The sequence below is a fragment of the Cyprinus carpio genome, chromosome B10, assembly GCF_018340385.1.
Source record: "Cyprinus carpio isolate SPL01 chromosome B10, ASM1834038v1, whole genome shotgun sequence".
Classification (NCBI taxonomy): domain Eukaryota; kingdom Metazoa; phylum Chordata; class Actinopteri; order Cypriniformes; family Cyprinidae; genus Cyprinus; species Cyprinus carpio.
The window spans coordinates 1,488,096-1,506,217 of NC_056606.1; the positions used below are offsets into that span (position 1 = coordinate 1,488,096).

Genomic DNA, 18,122 nt, shown 5'->3' on the forward strand with positions numbered 1-18,122 from the left:
TTACTGTTCATCAGCGAAACATAACTTTGGACCATCCTCAGAAGCAGTCAGCCTTTTTGAAGCGAGACGCTTCTGACGATGTCTGTTGTTCAAGAGTGTCGTGACACAAGGAGAGAGTGCTCAAGCTGAAACCCATGTCTTTGCGCTATTACGTCTGTGTGTAGTGGTTCTTGAAGCACCTGACTCCAGCTTTGCAGTCCACTTTCTTTGTGAATCCTCCGACCGCAGCACTCGGAATGGGTTTGTTTTCACGAACATCCTCTCCAGGGTCGCGGAATTAGAGTTACCTATGGCTTGTACACGTTTTCTACCACATCTTTTCACCTTCCTTCCGCGACCTCTATTAATGTAGCTATGAAAAAAGAGCTAGATGTGAACAGTCCAGTCTCTTTTGCACAATGACCTTTGGTGGTTTGCCCTCCTTGTGCACGGTGTCAGTCCTGGAGTCTTTTGTGTCAGCTGTCCAAGTCAAGCAGTCTTCCCCATGGTTGTGTAGCCTACCACAGAACATGAACTCTGAGAGATTGGAGACATTTAAAGGCCTTTGCAGGAGGTGTTTTTGAGATAATAGACTGGTAGAGAGTGTGGCACCAGATTGTGTTCAATATTGAACCTTTTCACAGATATTCTATTTCGGACATCGGAATAACTAGATTTTAACTTGATTGCTTTCATAATCACATCAAAACTTCCTCATCATAAATATTTGAAATATACAGTCTGGTGTGTAATGATTGAATATCAATATACACGTCCTTGACTTTTGGTTGTGCGGAATAGTGTGCATTGGACGTTTTCGTTGGTATTTAATGGGTGACCAGCACATGTTTTGTTTAGTGTTTTTTATGCAACATAAGCAGCTACCTATAGTTTTCAATTTCTGTACTGGTCTAATCTCTAATTGTCATACCATTTCATATAAATGGGGTGTTCTTTTTAAACCCAAAAAGCAAATTATGGTTCTTTAGAACTGGTTCTCTTTGGAAATACAATCCGCCATCAAACTGAGACATGGCAATATCCCAGATATGTCAGAAAGGCCTGTAAATGATCCGCCATGCGAGATAGCTGGGATCTCTTTCTTTAGGTTATAACATGGGTGATGTAATGATGCAAGGCGCCACGATTGGCAAGCTTGTATTTCCATGAGGAAACCTACCACTAACCACACAAATTTTGAAAACATTATTACAAGCTCTGTTGTGAATCGGGCTAAGGTAAGGAGATAATTTTGAACACTGGCTGGTTATGTACTTTCTCATAATTTGATTTTGGATAAATTCGCACCCCATATGTCTGTTTTAGAAAAGCTGGTCATGAGTGTGATTTTCAGTAAACTATTGGTAAGGCCTGCAACACACCAAACAGTACGATTTACGCTTTAGATCACTGCTGCTATGTCTGTTTTAGAAAAGCTGGTCATGAGTGTGATTTTCAGTGTCTGCACCTGTTCCATCAGTGGTGTAGCCGTGGCCATATGGACAGAGTTTCCTGTAGCTGGCAGTGGCAGGAGGTGGGCAGAGCTCACACGCGGTCCCTCCAGGCCCGCGGCTCCATTCCACGATCAGCGAGCAGCACTGAGACTACTGGACGAGGAACACCATCTGCTGGAGCCACATCCCTAGACACATTGATGTGCATAACCTCCGTGAAACAAAAGCCTTTCTTTCTTAATCTGAGAGCCAAAAACATCACAACACTCATCGATTCACATTACAATGCACAAAAAACAGGACCAGCCAGTCCCCAGGAAAAAGGAGCCAAGGCATTTAATTTCTTGTCAATATCACACACATGGACTAGCTGACATACAGTATGGTCAGCTTTACATTTAGAGTCGAGAAAGAGGTTTTACCAAGACATTGTATTGCCTGTAGAGTTCAGGCTTTGCAAAACCCAACGCCACATTCACATGTATGTATAGCTGCCCACAGTGTTGACACATCGACCACTCTCCTCACAAACCCCAGGCCGAGGTGTATATGTTACACTTTCATTTTGCTTTCATCTGTAAAAAAAGGAAATATAATTACAAAGGTAAAAATGAGCATGGGATGATAAAAGAGACATTCTGTTCCATTCTAGTTTTTGGTGTTCAATATATGGCTGTGGATGTATTGGTGACTTTCAATGTGTGTACTCAACAACCCTGGCATTCCTACATCTACTAACCAACCAACCCTAATTCCCACTAACAATTTTTAAAGCAAGGGGTCATATGATGAGATTTCAAGTTTTCTCTCTTCTCTTGGAGGTGTTCCAAGCCCTTGGTGCATAATTTTGGAAGATAAAGTTGCAAAAGACTAAAAGTTTTAAACCCAAAGAGATATTTTTTATAAAAGTTAAGACTCGCTCAGCCACATCCTCCCTAAAAAGTACCTCGTTTGAGTATAAACCTGCGCCCCACATGTCTCACGCCCACAATGTAGGGAAGATTTGCCTCTAACGCCGCCCAAATGTTCATGCATAGAAAGAAGGCGTTAACATTGTTTTTGATTGTCGCCAGTTGCGCCCGAGTGCCATGTTTTGTTGTGAAAGCGAAAATGTGCTTAGTTTGTCTTCCAAAGAGGATCGACGACTAGAAATCAGATGGTTGGAAGTGTCTTTACAACACTGTTCCAGAAACAGTTCAGACCAAATATTACAGATGGGTGCAGCGCATTTTTATGGAACGACTGTTTACCATGATCCTGGGAGAAGGACTGGTCTGCTGCAATTCTTGACTCCACAACCCGCAGTTTAATGTGTTTAATACAAAATTTGTTCACCGATGAGTTCACAAGAAGTTAATACACAAGTGTGAGCAGTGTAAGCAGAGCGGTTCTCAATCTACAGAGTCCTCGTGCCCCCTGCCTTGCACATTTTGTATGTTTCTCTTTATGGCTTCAGACGTTTGTTCTTTTTCGAGCAGTAAAGTGCCCTGCGAAGTGGACATCACCGGATATTCTGCCCATGATTCCAAATTCGAAGCAAACTTATATTGTTCCATTCAAAGTGCATTGAAGTGTGCGAGACAGTGATTTAAATGTGTATTATTTACATGCATATATGAGTGTCACCAATTGCTCGTGTGGAGATGGTGCGCAGCGCAAATCACATAAAGAATGTTCCGAAGTGAAGTCAACTACAACAGATTCCCTGCTCAGGGAGTCAGGGAGCACTGAAACTGTGTAGGACCATGTCAATGGGACCATTTAATGCATCGGAGCTCCAATTTCTATTTAAGAGCTTATAGTTATCTGAATCAGGTGTTTTGTAACAAGAGACGTGCAACATATGCGAGCTGGGGGTGGACGTGAGCAGGGATTGGAATGGGAGAAACAACAATGGTTGTAGAGTAGGTCTTGTTGTTTGTCGTTTCTATGTGTGTATCAAAAATGCAGAGCATGACGAGAGAGTTTATGCCCTACACCACCTGTCAAAATTTTTGATGGAGTGGACCTTTGAATTTTGTGGCCCCGCCCCTCCCAACCCACACCCCTCTGGTAGGCGCACATGCTGCTTTTTCAAAATATATCATAATTAGCTTGTTTGTTAGGCCCCCGCGGATGCGCTCGCAAGACGCCAGGTGATGGACCGCGTTATACCTTTGCGGGCTACTATAATGAAATAAGTTAGTGCGTTATGTCGTCTATTACGGTAAGCACATAGTTTTCTAGGCGAGTGACCATCTGGCGATGTCAGCTGTCACGCAGGGATTGAAAAGACAAACAGTTTGGCCTCTCGGTGAGACAATCCCGCGTGAGAGGCGCAATCTTTAGGGTGAAAGATTGTTATGGTCTGGGTCTCTGACATTCCCGGTTATGGGGTTTTTTGTCTCATCTGTGGGCCCTGTATGTGTATCGCGTGCCATTCCAAGCAGGGGATTTTTTGCTTCCTCTCTCTCATCTCAGGGTGATGGCGAGAACAGATATTGGTGTAAGGTACATATAATAGAATAAACAATTTTACCAAAGTTTGTTGACGAGCAGATTCATCATCATATATAATCTGTTGGCTGTTATAAAAAGAATTAAATATGTAACTTATAGTGAAGTGATTGAAAGTGACGTGACATACAGCCATGTATGGTGACCCATACTCTCGAATTTGTGTGCTCTGCTTTTAACCCTATTTATGGGTAAGTGGGCAGCCTATTTATGCTGCGTGTGCCAAGGCTTAGTTGGGGTTCGGTGACTTGATCAAGGGCACCTCAGTCGTGGTATTTGAAGGGAGGAGAGAGCGGCTGTAACATTCACTCCCCCACACCCACTGTACAAGTTCCTGCCGGCCCGAGGCTTGAACTCAATCAACCTCTTGGATTGCAAGTCCAAAACACTCTAACCGTTAGGCCACGACTTCCCCGATATAGTGCATTCAGGCTAACACATTTTTCTGACTAACATGTTCCCTGGGAATCAAAACCCATAACCGCCCCATTTTGTGCTGCTAACGCAAGTGGCTCTACCACTGAGCCACAGGAACACTATCCATTATCAGGGGCTATTGTAAATATTTGAAAAAACCATATTATATTCTTTATTTAAAAAACATATATTTAACTGGACAGTATATGTCAACGTGTTTACCATATATATTCAGTGTTTGCTCTTTAAACTTTCTCTTCTAGTGCTTTTTACAAACTAGTGCTTGTTCATAGTGCTTTTCATTTTACTGTAAGATCTCTCGTTTACAGTAGTGTATTTATTAAAAGTAAACTTGTTCTAAAAAATCGAGTTTATTGCTGTCGTTATTTTACTGTATCTCCATCCCCTCTATTTATGGCGTATACTGTAAGAGTCATTGACTTAGTCCATTGACTGCATTTCCTATTTCCCAAAAGGATTGTTTTATCGTCAACGGTTGGTTTTTTTTTTTCTTTTTTTTATTTTTTTTTTTTTTTTTTTTTAATCTGTTCTGAAATGATCTCACTAGTGTTCTCTAGTGAAGTAGTTTGAGGTTAGTTGTTTGGCAGTTGGCGAGGTTTGTGTATCATCTGTGGTGGTTTACCAAGTTTGATGAGTCTGACAAAAGAGAACGTGTTTTTGAGGGGTTTGTAAACGTGTTGATAAACAAGTTGGTGTTCTTTTTTTTATTGTCTGTTTTGATATTGTTTTATTGTCGTTTATAGTTGTGAGAAAATGGTGAATTTTTTCATGTATTGTGTGTTAGTTAGCAATTCGATACAAAACGTAATGCATTTTTAATGCCACAGAACACTGCAAAACGTCACACATGCATACACAACCAAACATTATGACATACTCAGCACTTAACTGGACTCAACACACACACACATACACATACAACAACCACAAAATCCATTTTGTAAACAACATACTCCACTTTACTACCACACACACACACACACACACACACACACACACCACACACATACACACACACACACACACACACACAAGCATATAAGTTAATGCTGTTCAGTAATCTGTATCTTTTCTGTATCTGCATTGTCATTTTTAAAAATGTTTTAAGAGATTTTTAAGTTGCATTTGTAAAAAATAAAGTCATTTAATATTCACCAGTTTGTCTGTCATGTCTTCCACTCACTGTAAATATTAACTAATTTAAGTATTGAGCAGTACCTAGGTATTTGTAAAATGCAAAAACTTAAAATTATCAATCTAAATTAGCTTAACTTTTATAATGGGGTAAGCAAGACTTTTATTGTAGAAATAACTTCTAAAAAAAGTAATAAAATCTACTTACAATATTGTGATTGTATCCACAATCCCTTGTGGTGTGTATGAGGGGTTTTGTTACAGTTCTTTATTGACTTTTTCATTTAAAGAAAAATGGTAAGGAATGCAAGGCAGTGTGGGTAATTCGTTTTTTTTTTCAAACAGGTTTTTTTTTTCTGTTCTTTGAACTGCAAAATCAAGCATAAATATGAACCCAACAAGACCCTCCACTATCACTCAATCAATTAAAAAATCAAAAAAACAATCAAATTTTCGCAAAAGCTCACAAATTTTCATAATTGCCGCAAACTTTTCACAGAATTTGGGCTTGGACGCACCCCGTGATGTCATTGCAATGCCCATTCAGTCAAAGAAAGGTTGTTTTCTCATCGTGACCAATTTACAAGAGCTACATTGGATAAATAAAACCGAAACCGGACAAAGAATCCGCAGTACTCCTTTGGGGCTACGAAGCGCAGACCATTATATGCTCGAGCTGGAGCCATGGGCTGATCTCGTCCAGTCAGGCTGACACGTGATATACACAGCGCTGGGAGATACAGTGTGAAAGAAAGCAGTTGAAATTCGCCACAGAACCAATAACATCTTTGTGAAATCCTGTGAGAAGCATTCAAATTTGGCGGCAGAATTCTGTTAAAGCTACAGATATCCGAACAAAATGCCACTGATGTGGGAAACCAGGCGAAAAACATGGTTCAATAAACACAAATCTACACCACCGTTCATCCCTTGACTTAACATAGTAAACTATAGGAAACAACTGTGGCAGGAATAAATGGTCTAATGTTTTCGAGCGTTTTTAAAATGCTTCACACACCAACTTTCCCAGCACTTAAGTCTAGCTTTTAAGTATTACCGAATTTGAAAGTTATTTTTAATGTGACGATATTATTGTTCATCTCAGTAGGTTGCCCACATGTATAGAACTAAAAGTTCATTAATGCTGGCAGAAAGCAAAACAATTATTTAAAGATAAAAAAATATATTATCATCTACCACTAGTAGATGACCACAGAGAAGTTACTAATAGGCCATTTCCATTCCATAATATATATATATTTTTGTATCCATTAAAATTATATGTAGACCATTATGAATGACAGTAATAAAAGTTACATTTATCAGATGTAATATATTCGATATTACATTTGTAAGACGTCTGCTAAAAGATCTGAGAATCCTCTGGCTGTGTACTCTGATAAAACGTCTTAGAAGCAGTTTTACATGCATTCTAATAAATGCTCTATTTGACATCTGACAGTAAACATCCTAGAGACGTATGCAGAATGAGCACTCTTAAAAATGGTCAGTATCTGGTGTGACCACCATTTGCCTCACTCAGTGCAACACATCTTCGCATAGAGTTGATCAGGTTGTTGACTGTGGCCTGTGGAATGTAGGTCCACTCCTCTTCAATGGCTGTGTAAAGTTGCTGGAAATGGGAAAGAACTGGAACACGCTGTCGTATACACCAATCCAGAGCATCCTAAACACATGTGGCTGGTGAGTATGCTGGCCATTGCATGAACTGGGATGTTTTTAGCTTCCAAGGAATTGTGTACAGAATCCTGGCAACATAGGGCCCAGCAATTATCAATGCTGCAAAATGAGTGCAGTGCTTGGTCGTGGTATGAATGGGCACAACAATGGTCCTCAGGATCTCACGGTACTCGTGTATCCCAACCCCTAAACAAATGCACTCTGTTGTAATTGTTGTCCATAACATCTCCTGCCCAGTACAATAACCCCACCGCAACTGTGTTTGTGGTCAAATTACATAAAAAAATTATACCATAACCCCAAAAAAAAACCATGGTCAAATCGATCCACAACGATGACATCAAGCAAACCTCTCACCCCACACCATGCTATACACGCTGTCTGCCAATCTGCCCTGTAACAGTGAAAACCGGGAGTTCATCTGTGAAACGAGAAACACCTCTCCAATGTGCCAGACACCATCCGAATGTGCCGCATTTGCCGACTCCCCTTCAAGACGGTTTAACTGCAGTCAGGTTGAGGACCCTATCGAGGACGATGGAGCATGCAGATGACGCTTCCCTGACGATTGGTTTTCTGACAGTTTGTGCAGGAATCTTCTTGGTTATGCACAACCGATTGTTGCAGCAGCTGTCTGGGTGGGCTGGTCTCAGGACGATCTGGTAGATGAAGATGAATGGATGTGGAGGTCCTGGGCTGGTGTGGTCTACAAGTGAAGTCTGCGGTTGTCGAGGCCGGTTTTGGCATGTACTGACCAAATTCTCTGAAACGCCTTTGGAGACGGCTTATGGTCTAGAGAATCATGAACACACGGCAACAGCTCTGGTGGACATTCCTGCAGTCACGCATGCCATTTGCATGCTCCTTCAAACTTGCGACCATATGTGGCCATTGTGGCGGTTTGTGATAAAAATCCTGCACATTTTAGATTGGCCTTTTATTGTGGCCAGCCTAAAGGCACACAATGTGCAATAATTATGCTGTCTAGTTCAGCATCTTGCATATGCCACACCTGTGAGGTGGATGTATTACTCTCTGCAAAAGGAGAAGACAGCTAACACAGATTTAGACAGATTTGTGAAAAATATCTTGCAGAGAAAAACAGGCCTTTATTTTGTGTACATAGAAAAAGTCTTAGATCTTGAGACTTCAGCTCATTAAAAATGGATGGGGGCAAAACAATAAAGTGTTGCGTTTATAATGTTTGTTCAGTTTAGTTCCCATTGCTGCTGTCAATGTGCTTGAGGGAAGAGTTGCAGGTGACTGTCGAGAGAGATGGCATCTTCAGTAGATCTGTTCAGGCCAAACTGAGAGAAGGCGTCCACTAAAGTATCAGGGAATCGAAGGACCCAAATGTTGTCTCTTTATAAGATTTTCTCAAAGACGTTCATGACTGTTGACGTGAGGGCAACTGGACCGATCGCCCTTCAGGACCACGAGGGGTATATTACTTCTGTAGGCACAGGGGACGATGACAGTCTTTTTTAAAGCCGAGGTGGGAACCACTGAGGTAGCAAGGCGACTCATTAAAAATAGATGGTAAACAACACCGCTAGCTGATCAGCCCAGGACCTCAGAACAAAGCCAGAAAACCCATCAGGACCTGCTGCTTTCCTGAGTGTTCACTTCGCTTTAGGTGCCATTCCGAACCTCGTCCTCCGAACCCGGTGTTCCATGATTATCACTGCTCTGATTTGTGAACCTCAGTGATGTCAATTTTCCACCTACACACCTGTTGAAGAAGAGGCCACCTCATCGAAATATCAAGAGCTGTGTGCAGCTTGATGGAACGTGATGATACTCTCACTCAAAAGGTCAGAGGTAATATACGCAATGAATTTCAGACTAGATTCCAGACTGGGGGGGGGGGGGGGGGGGGGGGGGGGGGGGGGGGGGGATGGAAGATCGCCTGCATGTATCGCATAAGACTTTGCGGAATGTGAACAAAGCAAGAGAAAAATAGAAGTGTCTGTAATCGCAAGACCTTCCCGGCCAATCTAATGATTAGCCTGCTCTTGGAAAAGATGCAGATGTGCAGCACTTTAAAACAGCTGAAGGACTCTGGTTCGTCCGCCCTGTCTTACTACCATTATCAATCTAGATCCAGTGCTGTCATTTCGAAATCATCAGGATAAATATTATGATGTACCACACACCAAAAACTTGGTCAGGAAACTCAAGTTCAGCATATAATCCTCCAAGTCAAGTTAGATTTCCCATGCTTTGGGGAGATGACAAGATGAAGATCTTCATTGTCCTTCCCATAGAACACTTTTGAAGGAATATTTTGCTGGTGTGCCCACTTAATGACTCCATGCAACTGGCTGCCTTACATGCAGTGCTGAAGAGGACTGCCAAGGGATGGTGGCCTGCGTGAGAAAATAAATGTGCCATGGATGGAGACAATTTAAGAAAGAGCTTGTTTCTTTGTTCAACTCTTAGTGAGGATTATGATAATGGACAGCATGTAAACTGTTGGATGACGAAAAGCAAGGGGTGCAGGGGAAAGGCATAAATTAGACTTTGTCAACATGTCCTTGAGTAGTTGTACTGTGTCTAAGATGGAAACGGGAGTATGGTCTGAAAAAAGAGAGAGTACAGGCCATTAGGTCGAAACTGCAAATTCCTGATTAGCAAGTTTGTTACGAGTTACAGTCGCCAATGTAAGTGAGCTGGTCAGAATAGGCACTCAAATTGAGGCGCGACTTGGAGGAAGAAAAAAGGTATGGAATCAAGGGAGGCAGTTGAGCAAGTAAGAAATTGTCAAGGACCGTGAGCTCCAGCAAATGCATGTGCCAGTAAACACAAGAGTTGTGCAGTTAGTGTTAAAAGCCGAGCAAACCATATTAACAAAGTTAACACCCCATCATACTTGTGGTAGATTCTGTTCTGCAATGGTGGATACCGGAAGACTTGACGGCGACTCATGCATAAATCTCTGTGGAAGCAATTAAGTAAGGGTGAACCATGTGATCCCAAGCGGAACGCCATCAAGTTTTTTTTCATGCTAGCCAATGGCCAGAGGCATGAAGCTGTAGGAAAAGTGCAGTGGCAGTGTGGAAATCCAAGGTCAGTAAGTGGCACTGACAATATTCATTTTGAGGGACAGAGATTTGTCCGTGCCAATTATCCTTGGTATGGATTTTTTGGTGAAGACGGGAGTTGTGCTAGATTTTTAAAAAAGCCCACTAGCTTTTTTATAGACTTACAGCCACAAATGACCTGGCTGATCATGTGTTTCCATTTCTGAGGCTGGACTGAATCAGTCCCGTTCATTTCTATCTTGCTGTTCCAACACTATCAACTTCAGAATCAGTCCTACACTCCATTCAACAGGTTGCATGGAAAGCTGAAACTACTCAGCCATTAACAGGCAGAGTTGGAAGGTCCTTTATTCAACTGGCCTGCCAGATGCTCACAAGACATTGGACACATTAATGCAGGTAAAAACCTCATCCATAACTACTGATGAGGTGCCAGTGAGGAAGAAGGCATATAGACTGTCCAAAGATAAACAACAATTCTTAGAGATGCTAAGGTCTAAGACCCTTAAACAAAGAAAATTATACAAAACCATCAGTTTCACCATGGGCATCTCCAGTGGTAGCTGTAACAAAAAAGGATGGGAGCTTAATATTATGCATTGATTATCGTAACCTCAATGCTAAGACTCATCTGTATGCATACCAAATGCCTCAGATTCAAGAAATCTTGAGTTAGTTGCTACATGGAGCTGCCATATTTTCCACAATAGATCTTAAGAGTGGATACTGGCAGACAGAAATGGGAAGCTGATAGCGCACAAAAAAAACTGCATTTGTGATGTCTTGCCTTCCATTTGGCCTGGAAAAAATGCAGCAGCTACATTTCAAAGGTTAATGGAGCATGTCCTTAAGGGGGGTAAGAGAAAAGTGCTGCCTATTATACATTGATTACATTATTGTATACTCAAGAAGCTTAGGAAGAACACCGTGAACATATCAACCAGGTGTTACAATGCTTACATGATGCAGGGCTCATGCTCAATCTGGCTAAGTGTAATTTCATGCAACATACCATTGCTTTTCTGGGTCACAGCAGCATCCACGGAGGGAGTCAAGATGGTTCCAGCCAAGGTGGCAGCAACCTACGCATTCCTCCACCCCTCAGTCCCTAAAAAGATGTTAAATGTTCTTAGGGTTGACAGTCTGGTACAACGGTTCATTCCTAATTTATCAGAAAAGGCAGCTCTGTTTATTGCCTCGAAGCAGAACCAAATACAGCCAAATGGACTTCTTGGACCGAAGAGTGCCAAGCTTAATTTGATACTATCAAACAAAGTTTAACTCAAGCATCTGTAAGCACGCTAACCTCGATTTCAGCACGCTATTTGGACTACTAGACACATGCAAGTGAGATTGAACCTGGGTGCTGTGTTGACTCAAGGAATGGAGGCCGGTGAGCGGATCTTTGCTTATGCGATCAAGATTTCATAGCTACCAGGGGCAGACGACGGCATATTCTGTGTTGGAAAAAAGAGTGTTTGGTGGTAGGGTGGGCCATTGGAATAAGGAGCACCGTATCCAGAAGGGAGGCCATTTTGAGGTTGTTAACGGATCATGCAGCCTCAACATGGGTGGGTTTTGCAACATCTCAAAACCATCGATCTAAGGACTTACACGCTGGACACTTCGGTTACGGAGATATGATGATTTTTAAGTTAAATATCAGTGAAAGCCCACTGCAATGTCTGGTTCTCCCGATGTTCTTTCTTAGAACCACCAGAGCATGCGCTACACACGCTGACATGATTGCAGTAATCAAAACCCCAAAGTCTACATTTTTTAGATTAACCCTTACCTCTTGATGTTACCACGATACAGAGATTCAGGAGCTGATTGCAGAGGACACAGTCCTGAACTGCGATCAAGACCCTTTACGATTGCACTAAATTCTGGAAAAAGGGTCTACGTTTCAAAGTATGCCGGATAAAACAACTAGGTAATATTAACCTTCCATTAAACTATCAGCCTCCTGGTTGCAAACAAGATTTCTTGTGTTATGCTCATATGACAATCCCACCGTGACCAGTCATGGCTGTGGTGGAGCGAACTTTGTCGCCCTCGGGCGACTGCCTTGTGAATTGCTTGCCTGGGAGATTGGGTAGGTGGTCGTGGGGCCAAGCATAAGGTCTGACATTTCGGTAAAACATTGTTAAAGAATGCTTGACATGCCAGAGACGATAATCAAAACTTTCCCTACGAGTGCTATGCACAAATTGGGGCATTTATATTTGGGCAGTTGCTGATTATTGCATACAAAAGTGGGTTGGAATTGTTCCCCATTAAAAGGACAGAAGCTAAAAGCACCTCTAAATTGCTAGTAGGACATGGTTGAAGAAATCTTTACTAGATGGGGGAACCCTGCTTTTCTCTGTCTCACCGATTCCGAGGGGGTACGGAGTAACACACGCCCCATCTTACTGCAACTTATATGTAAGCAGTGGAGAGTAGTACCGAGAAAGATCAAAACCACCTAATCACTCCCAGACAAATCCTGACAGAGCCGCAGTCAACAAAAGATTCAAAGACTATGATGGCATATTATGTTGCTGTATCAACAATCAACAATGGCGAACCCATGGCTCGCTGAGTTCAAGATTTGTGCCATTATTACCGCTTTCTCTGGCAAGAGAAGAACTGGTATATACCCAGCAAGAGATAGCCCTTAGGAAGAAAACTCAAAGCACCTCATTGGAAAGAGCTATTCAGTTCGTCACAGAACTCAATAAAGGCAATGGCATATAGGAGCTGCTCAAAAGCATCTACCCGTGTAAATTTTGTTTTTGGATGGCATTTCATAAGGATTATATATTTGTATTTTTTTTGTTTTTTGGAGAAACAGCATGAACTGTGCAGTGATTTTCAATATTTTTTTTTTCAATTTTTTTTTATTTTTTTTGCAAGCCTTCATTGGTTGTGCATTTTGGATGTGTTTTTGGCCTACACTTCTGTGGACTATGACTATATGGACTATAGACATTGCTCTTCCCACGAATGCTGCATCCCACTGTCTTCATAGAATGCTGCGTTTTTTTTTTGATGAGATTGTCTTGTGATATTTTTCATTTCTGATTTGTAAGCCATTTCAATCTGGTGTTTACTCTCATTCAAAATAATATGTCTTTAAGCCTTTTTGATTTTTCCGGTTTGGTTGTGTTTCTTTTGCTTGAAGGTGAAAACAAATTTATAAAGTCTGGTTGAACAAACATTGAACCCTCCATAAAATAGATTTATAGCCTAAACTTTTGTATGTCAGAGTGTTGGTTATACCGTGTCCCAACCAGATGTGACTGGACGCGATAAAAGGTGCTTTTCCATATAGTTTTTGTCCTAACCACCCGTGACAGCTACAAGCGACAGGGGATTCTATTTTCGAAACAGTTTCTATTTTCTGCGACATCGCAACTGAAACAACATACAAACTATGACAGTAATAATCACATCTGGTGGCCCAAGAGGTCTCAATTCTGGAGGTCCTGGCTACAGAGGCCATTCCTCATCTTCTCGACCATTCCTTTAGCACCTTGAACACCACAGACCCTCAGCTTGTGAGCACACTTACTGATCTGATGGAATAGGTTCTAACCCATGCACTCCTGTATTCTCTGTAGCTTCCCTGGTCCTGACTGGCTTGTTGGACACTCTGGTTCTAACCAGTTCCCTGAAACCTCCTCCTTCACTGGTTCCATCCGGCCTACTAGGTTTAGTCTAGTTCCTTAAGATCTGAATCAATCCTTTGGTTCTGTCTGAAGCAACATCACCCTAGTTCAATTCATCTCAGGGTATAGGTTGGTTTACTTATCTTCTGCATTGGTCCTGTGATTTTTCTTTGCTCTAGAGAATTTTTGTTTTGTTCCATTAATGATGCAGTTAGATCCTCACCTCAACTCCCTCCTTGTGTCTGTACCAACCTGTGACAATGCGAGGCTTTCAAAGCTAGTTCAATTTAAAATGGGTATGAATGATAAAAACATACAGACTCACTATCATTTGTAAATGAAACATATTTTTTTCCATCAGTGTGTTCGTAAACATGAACAGCAATGCAAATCAGTTAAATTAGTTTTTTAAAAACAGATTTTACCTTGACACATGTCGTCATTCATCCTGCGGATCATCCCGGCTGGACAAACACACATGAACGTGCCAATTAAGTTGTTACACTCCATTCCTCTGGAGTCACAGTTGTGAAGATCATTTGCACACACTCGTCTTCTTACATCTGAACACAAGGGAGCTCAGTGCTATTAGTATACTTATAGCACACTTGTATAAACTTCTTTTTTGTAAGGGTTTACAATCTCATCCCAGACAAGCAACATACAGTAGGTGGCGCATCCAAAAACGTCGTTTCTACCCCGCCATTCGTACAGCCGCCGCGGCGTCAGCAAAGTGCATTTGCAGCTTTTGACCGCTGAGTGCCCGCTTTAATCACAAGTTTTTCAAACAAGCGCATCAAAGCACATTTTCGCAAATAGATGTCAGCTTTGCCTCACCGATGTGTTATATTTGACTGCAGTCGGGGGAAATGAAAGAAAAAATATTTAATATTTACAGATGAAAGTTTAATCCTTATGAAGATATGTGCGTTTCTTAGAACGAATTCAAAGCAGGATAAATGTCAAGCCTAAGAGACTGTGCTTATATTTTCTCTACACCATATTTTAGATTTGACACATTTAAACAGTGTGCAGTATTATTATTCATATAATATGAATTATGTGTTATATTATTCAAAAGAAATTGTGGTTTACTTTGCATTGGAGAATTAAAAGTGGTAGCATAGTGAGCTAGGCTTGCGTGTTTTATAAATTATTTTCTTTATTTTAGTAAAAAGGGAGGCACTGAGTAATTTCGCTCCCACTATTTAGGCCTAATTAAAACAAGAAACGAATAAATTAAACCTGCACGATTTAACTAAATCATTGAAACTCTAAAGAATGGACTAATTAATAAAACGTCCTCATGATTAAACTAAAGTTCTCGAAATACACACAATGTAAAAAAAGAGCTTAATTAATTGACAACTTCAGTCTTTACTTGTTTTCATTTAATTTAAGTAAAAAATATATATATAATAATAAATAAACAAATAAATACATTGTAGGCGCATTTAAATGCAGGTTTGTATAATATTCCAAATATCAGAGTCCAAGGTTTGCTTGGCACGCATGTTGCTGAGTGCACATGCAGCATTTATTCTTATTTGTCTACATATTTTATCTTCATTACAAATCTTGTTTGGTTTTATTTTGGATAATTGCGTCTAAAAAATAATAATAATATTTGCTTTGTAATGCATATGCAAAATGTGAATTATTATTCATATTCAAGTGTTTGTGTGAAAATTATTAAGCGTGCATGACAGGGAGGCGCCCTCTCGGCAGAGGTGGAAAGTAACGAATTACATTTACTCGCGTTACTGTAATTAAGTAGCTTTTTTGTGTACTTCTACTTTTTAAAGTAATTTTTAAAATCTGTTACTTTACTTTTACTTAAGTATATTTTGTTTGAAGTATTGTACTTCGCTACATTTTAAAACACATTAATTACTGAGTAAAAAACATCCCTCGCTGGAAATTACTGCAGTAAATAATGGGGCAGGAGGGCAAACTGGCGCTTAAAATCACAAGAAAGATGCAGACGAACAATCCAGGGCGTTAGTGGTGCAGACACCGCTGAAAACAAAAACCTGTCATATTCTGAAGTTGAACTCGAAGGAAATGAAGTGAACCTCTGGCCATATTTAAGCTCTATTGTGCAGTGTAAGCTGTGCTTGCCTAGAGAGACCAAACTAGCAGCTTATAAAATCCCGACATCAACCCTTCGCAAGCATGTAGAGGTAAGCTAAATAATTGCATCGCTGCATTGGTGGTTTAAATGAAGCTTTGACATTTTAGCAAGAGGTTTTGCACAAAGTAGCCAAAAAGACAGTGGTGCGGAGTGTGCGATATATATCGTCTGCGATAATATCTTAATTGTTGTTTTAATGATGTGCGCGCACAGTGCGTTCTTTCACTGTGTGATTCAGTCTTGTAAAATGCATTTAGAATGATCACAAAATTGAAGATATAGGGGCAGAAGATTTACATATTTATATCATTTCATATAGTTAATCAAAATCACACAAAGAATGGCGTCTTTTTCATGTTTACATACATATATATATATATTTATATATATATATATATAATATATATATATATATATATATATATATATATATATTTTTTTTTTTTACAACAGGTCAGTAAACAAGTTAATTAAGAGACTTGCGTTTTATACACCATATTGCCTGTTTTTGCTCTATTTCTACAACAAAAAAAATAATTCAAACACAGCCACCAAAGCACGGTTTTGCGTCTCTGAGCAACATGACAGTGTTTCGTTCCTGAATGAATCAAACCGTTTAAATGATTCGGTTCAAACACCGCAATGACTCACTTATTAACAGTGACTTGCTGACACATACTGGCCATTTTAATTTCACATTTAAAGTATCTATATATAATTATTTCTTATATTTTTTCAATAATTAATTTCTTATAAACTTTCAAATGAGTATTCAACATTTTATATCTTGTATATCAAAACATTATTCATGCATTTGTAACTGCAGGTTAAATGCATTCATGTCCTGCACTAAACAGTGTGTAAATACATCTAAATGCCACTTCCAATGAAGCTTCTGCATTTCGTCTGCATTGAAAAGATGAGTTTGTTGATACTGATTTGCCTTTCTCTCTAACAGCCCAAATGTCTTATTATTCTAAATAACTGATTCCTTTAAAAAAAACAACTAGTTTGAGATTAATAGGCCTATCCCAGGGGTGTCAAACTCAGTTCCTGGAGGGCCGTAGCCCTGCAGAGTTTAGTTCTAACCCTGCTCCAGCAAACATATCATGTAGTTTTCAAATAAGCCTAAATGATTAGATTAGCTGGATCAGGTGTGTTTAATTAGGGTTATATCTAAACTGTGCAGGACTGTGGCCCTCTAGGAACTGAGTTTGACACCCTTGGCCTGTCCCACTAATGCCTCCCTCCCACTGTTAAAATGTAACCAAGTAATTTTTACTCTTAATTGAGTAGATTTTTAGACTGGTACTTTTACTTGTACTTAAGTAAAATTTCATTAATGTAATGGTACTTTTACTTGAGTAGAATATTTTTGTACTCTTTCCACCTCTGCCTCTCGGTCACGTGATTTTTTTCCTGATAATGAAATAACTGAAAATTGTGGTGTCTTGCATACATGGGAAATATATCTACAGAAAGCTTGACATGTCTTTTAAATGAATCAATTCAGAATGAAAGCATTATGTAATCTGTGAAGGTTGTTATTTCTGTTTAAAGGCGCGTCCATGTGGAGAGAGTCAGCACTGTGAATTTCATCTTGCAGCCGACAAGAAAACATTTGTTTATTAATAAATAATTAAAAAGTCTTCTTTTTCACAATTATTAGGCTACTTCTGCTGCTGCGCTTTGTGGCAAACTTAATGCATGTGCTTGAGCGCGGAATATATTAAGGCTCATTATGGAGTATAGATGTAAATGTAATATAAACCTGCGATTAGTTGAATAATGACAAAATGAACGACTAGTAACTAGAAAAATCTTACGTGGGGGCAGATCTATTAAATACCCTCTAGACATCACTGTTAAAATTTTTTAAAGCTTTTTATACGCGTTTGCATAAATTCTTCTTTCAGAACGTCTGTAATGGAGAGATGTCTTAACATTGATTTTTCCTCTGAAACACAAAAACGAAAATTGAAATAAAATTGATATTTTATGTTTTGAGAATGGCCAACCCTTCTCTGCAGATATTGTGCTTCTGGTTTGGTGCATTTTAAATCACATAAAGTCTACAAAATATATA

The 18,122-nt window shown here is 40.0% G+C and overlaps 1 protein-coding gene across 1 annotated transcript in view; it reads right to left on the bottom strand.

Moving 5' to 3' along the window:
* Positions 1–18,122, bottom strand: part of fbn2a (fibrillin 2a) — a 62,299-nt gene that overhangs the window by 3,366 nt on the left and 40,811 nt on the right. Inside the window, exons 19-21 of the mRNA XM_042731958.1 lie at positions 14,328–14,465; positions 14,126–14,154; positions 1,448–1,583 (exon numbers count right to left, since the gene is read on the bottom strand). Of these exons, the coding sequence (XP_042587892.1) occupies positions 1,448–1,583; positions 14,126–14,154; positions 14,328–14,465 (303 nt within the window). The remainder of the gene's footprint in view (positions 1–1,447; positions 1,584–14,125; positions 14,155–14,327; positions 14,466–18,122) is intronic.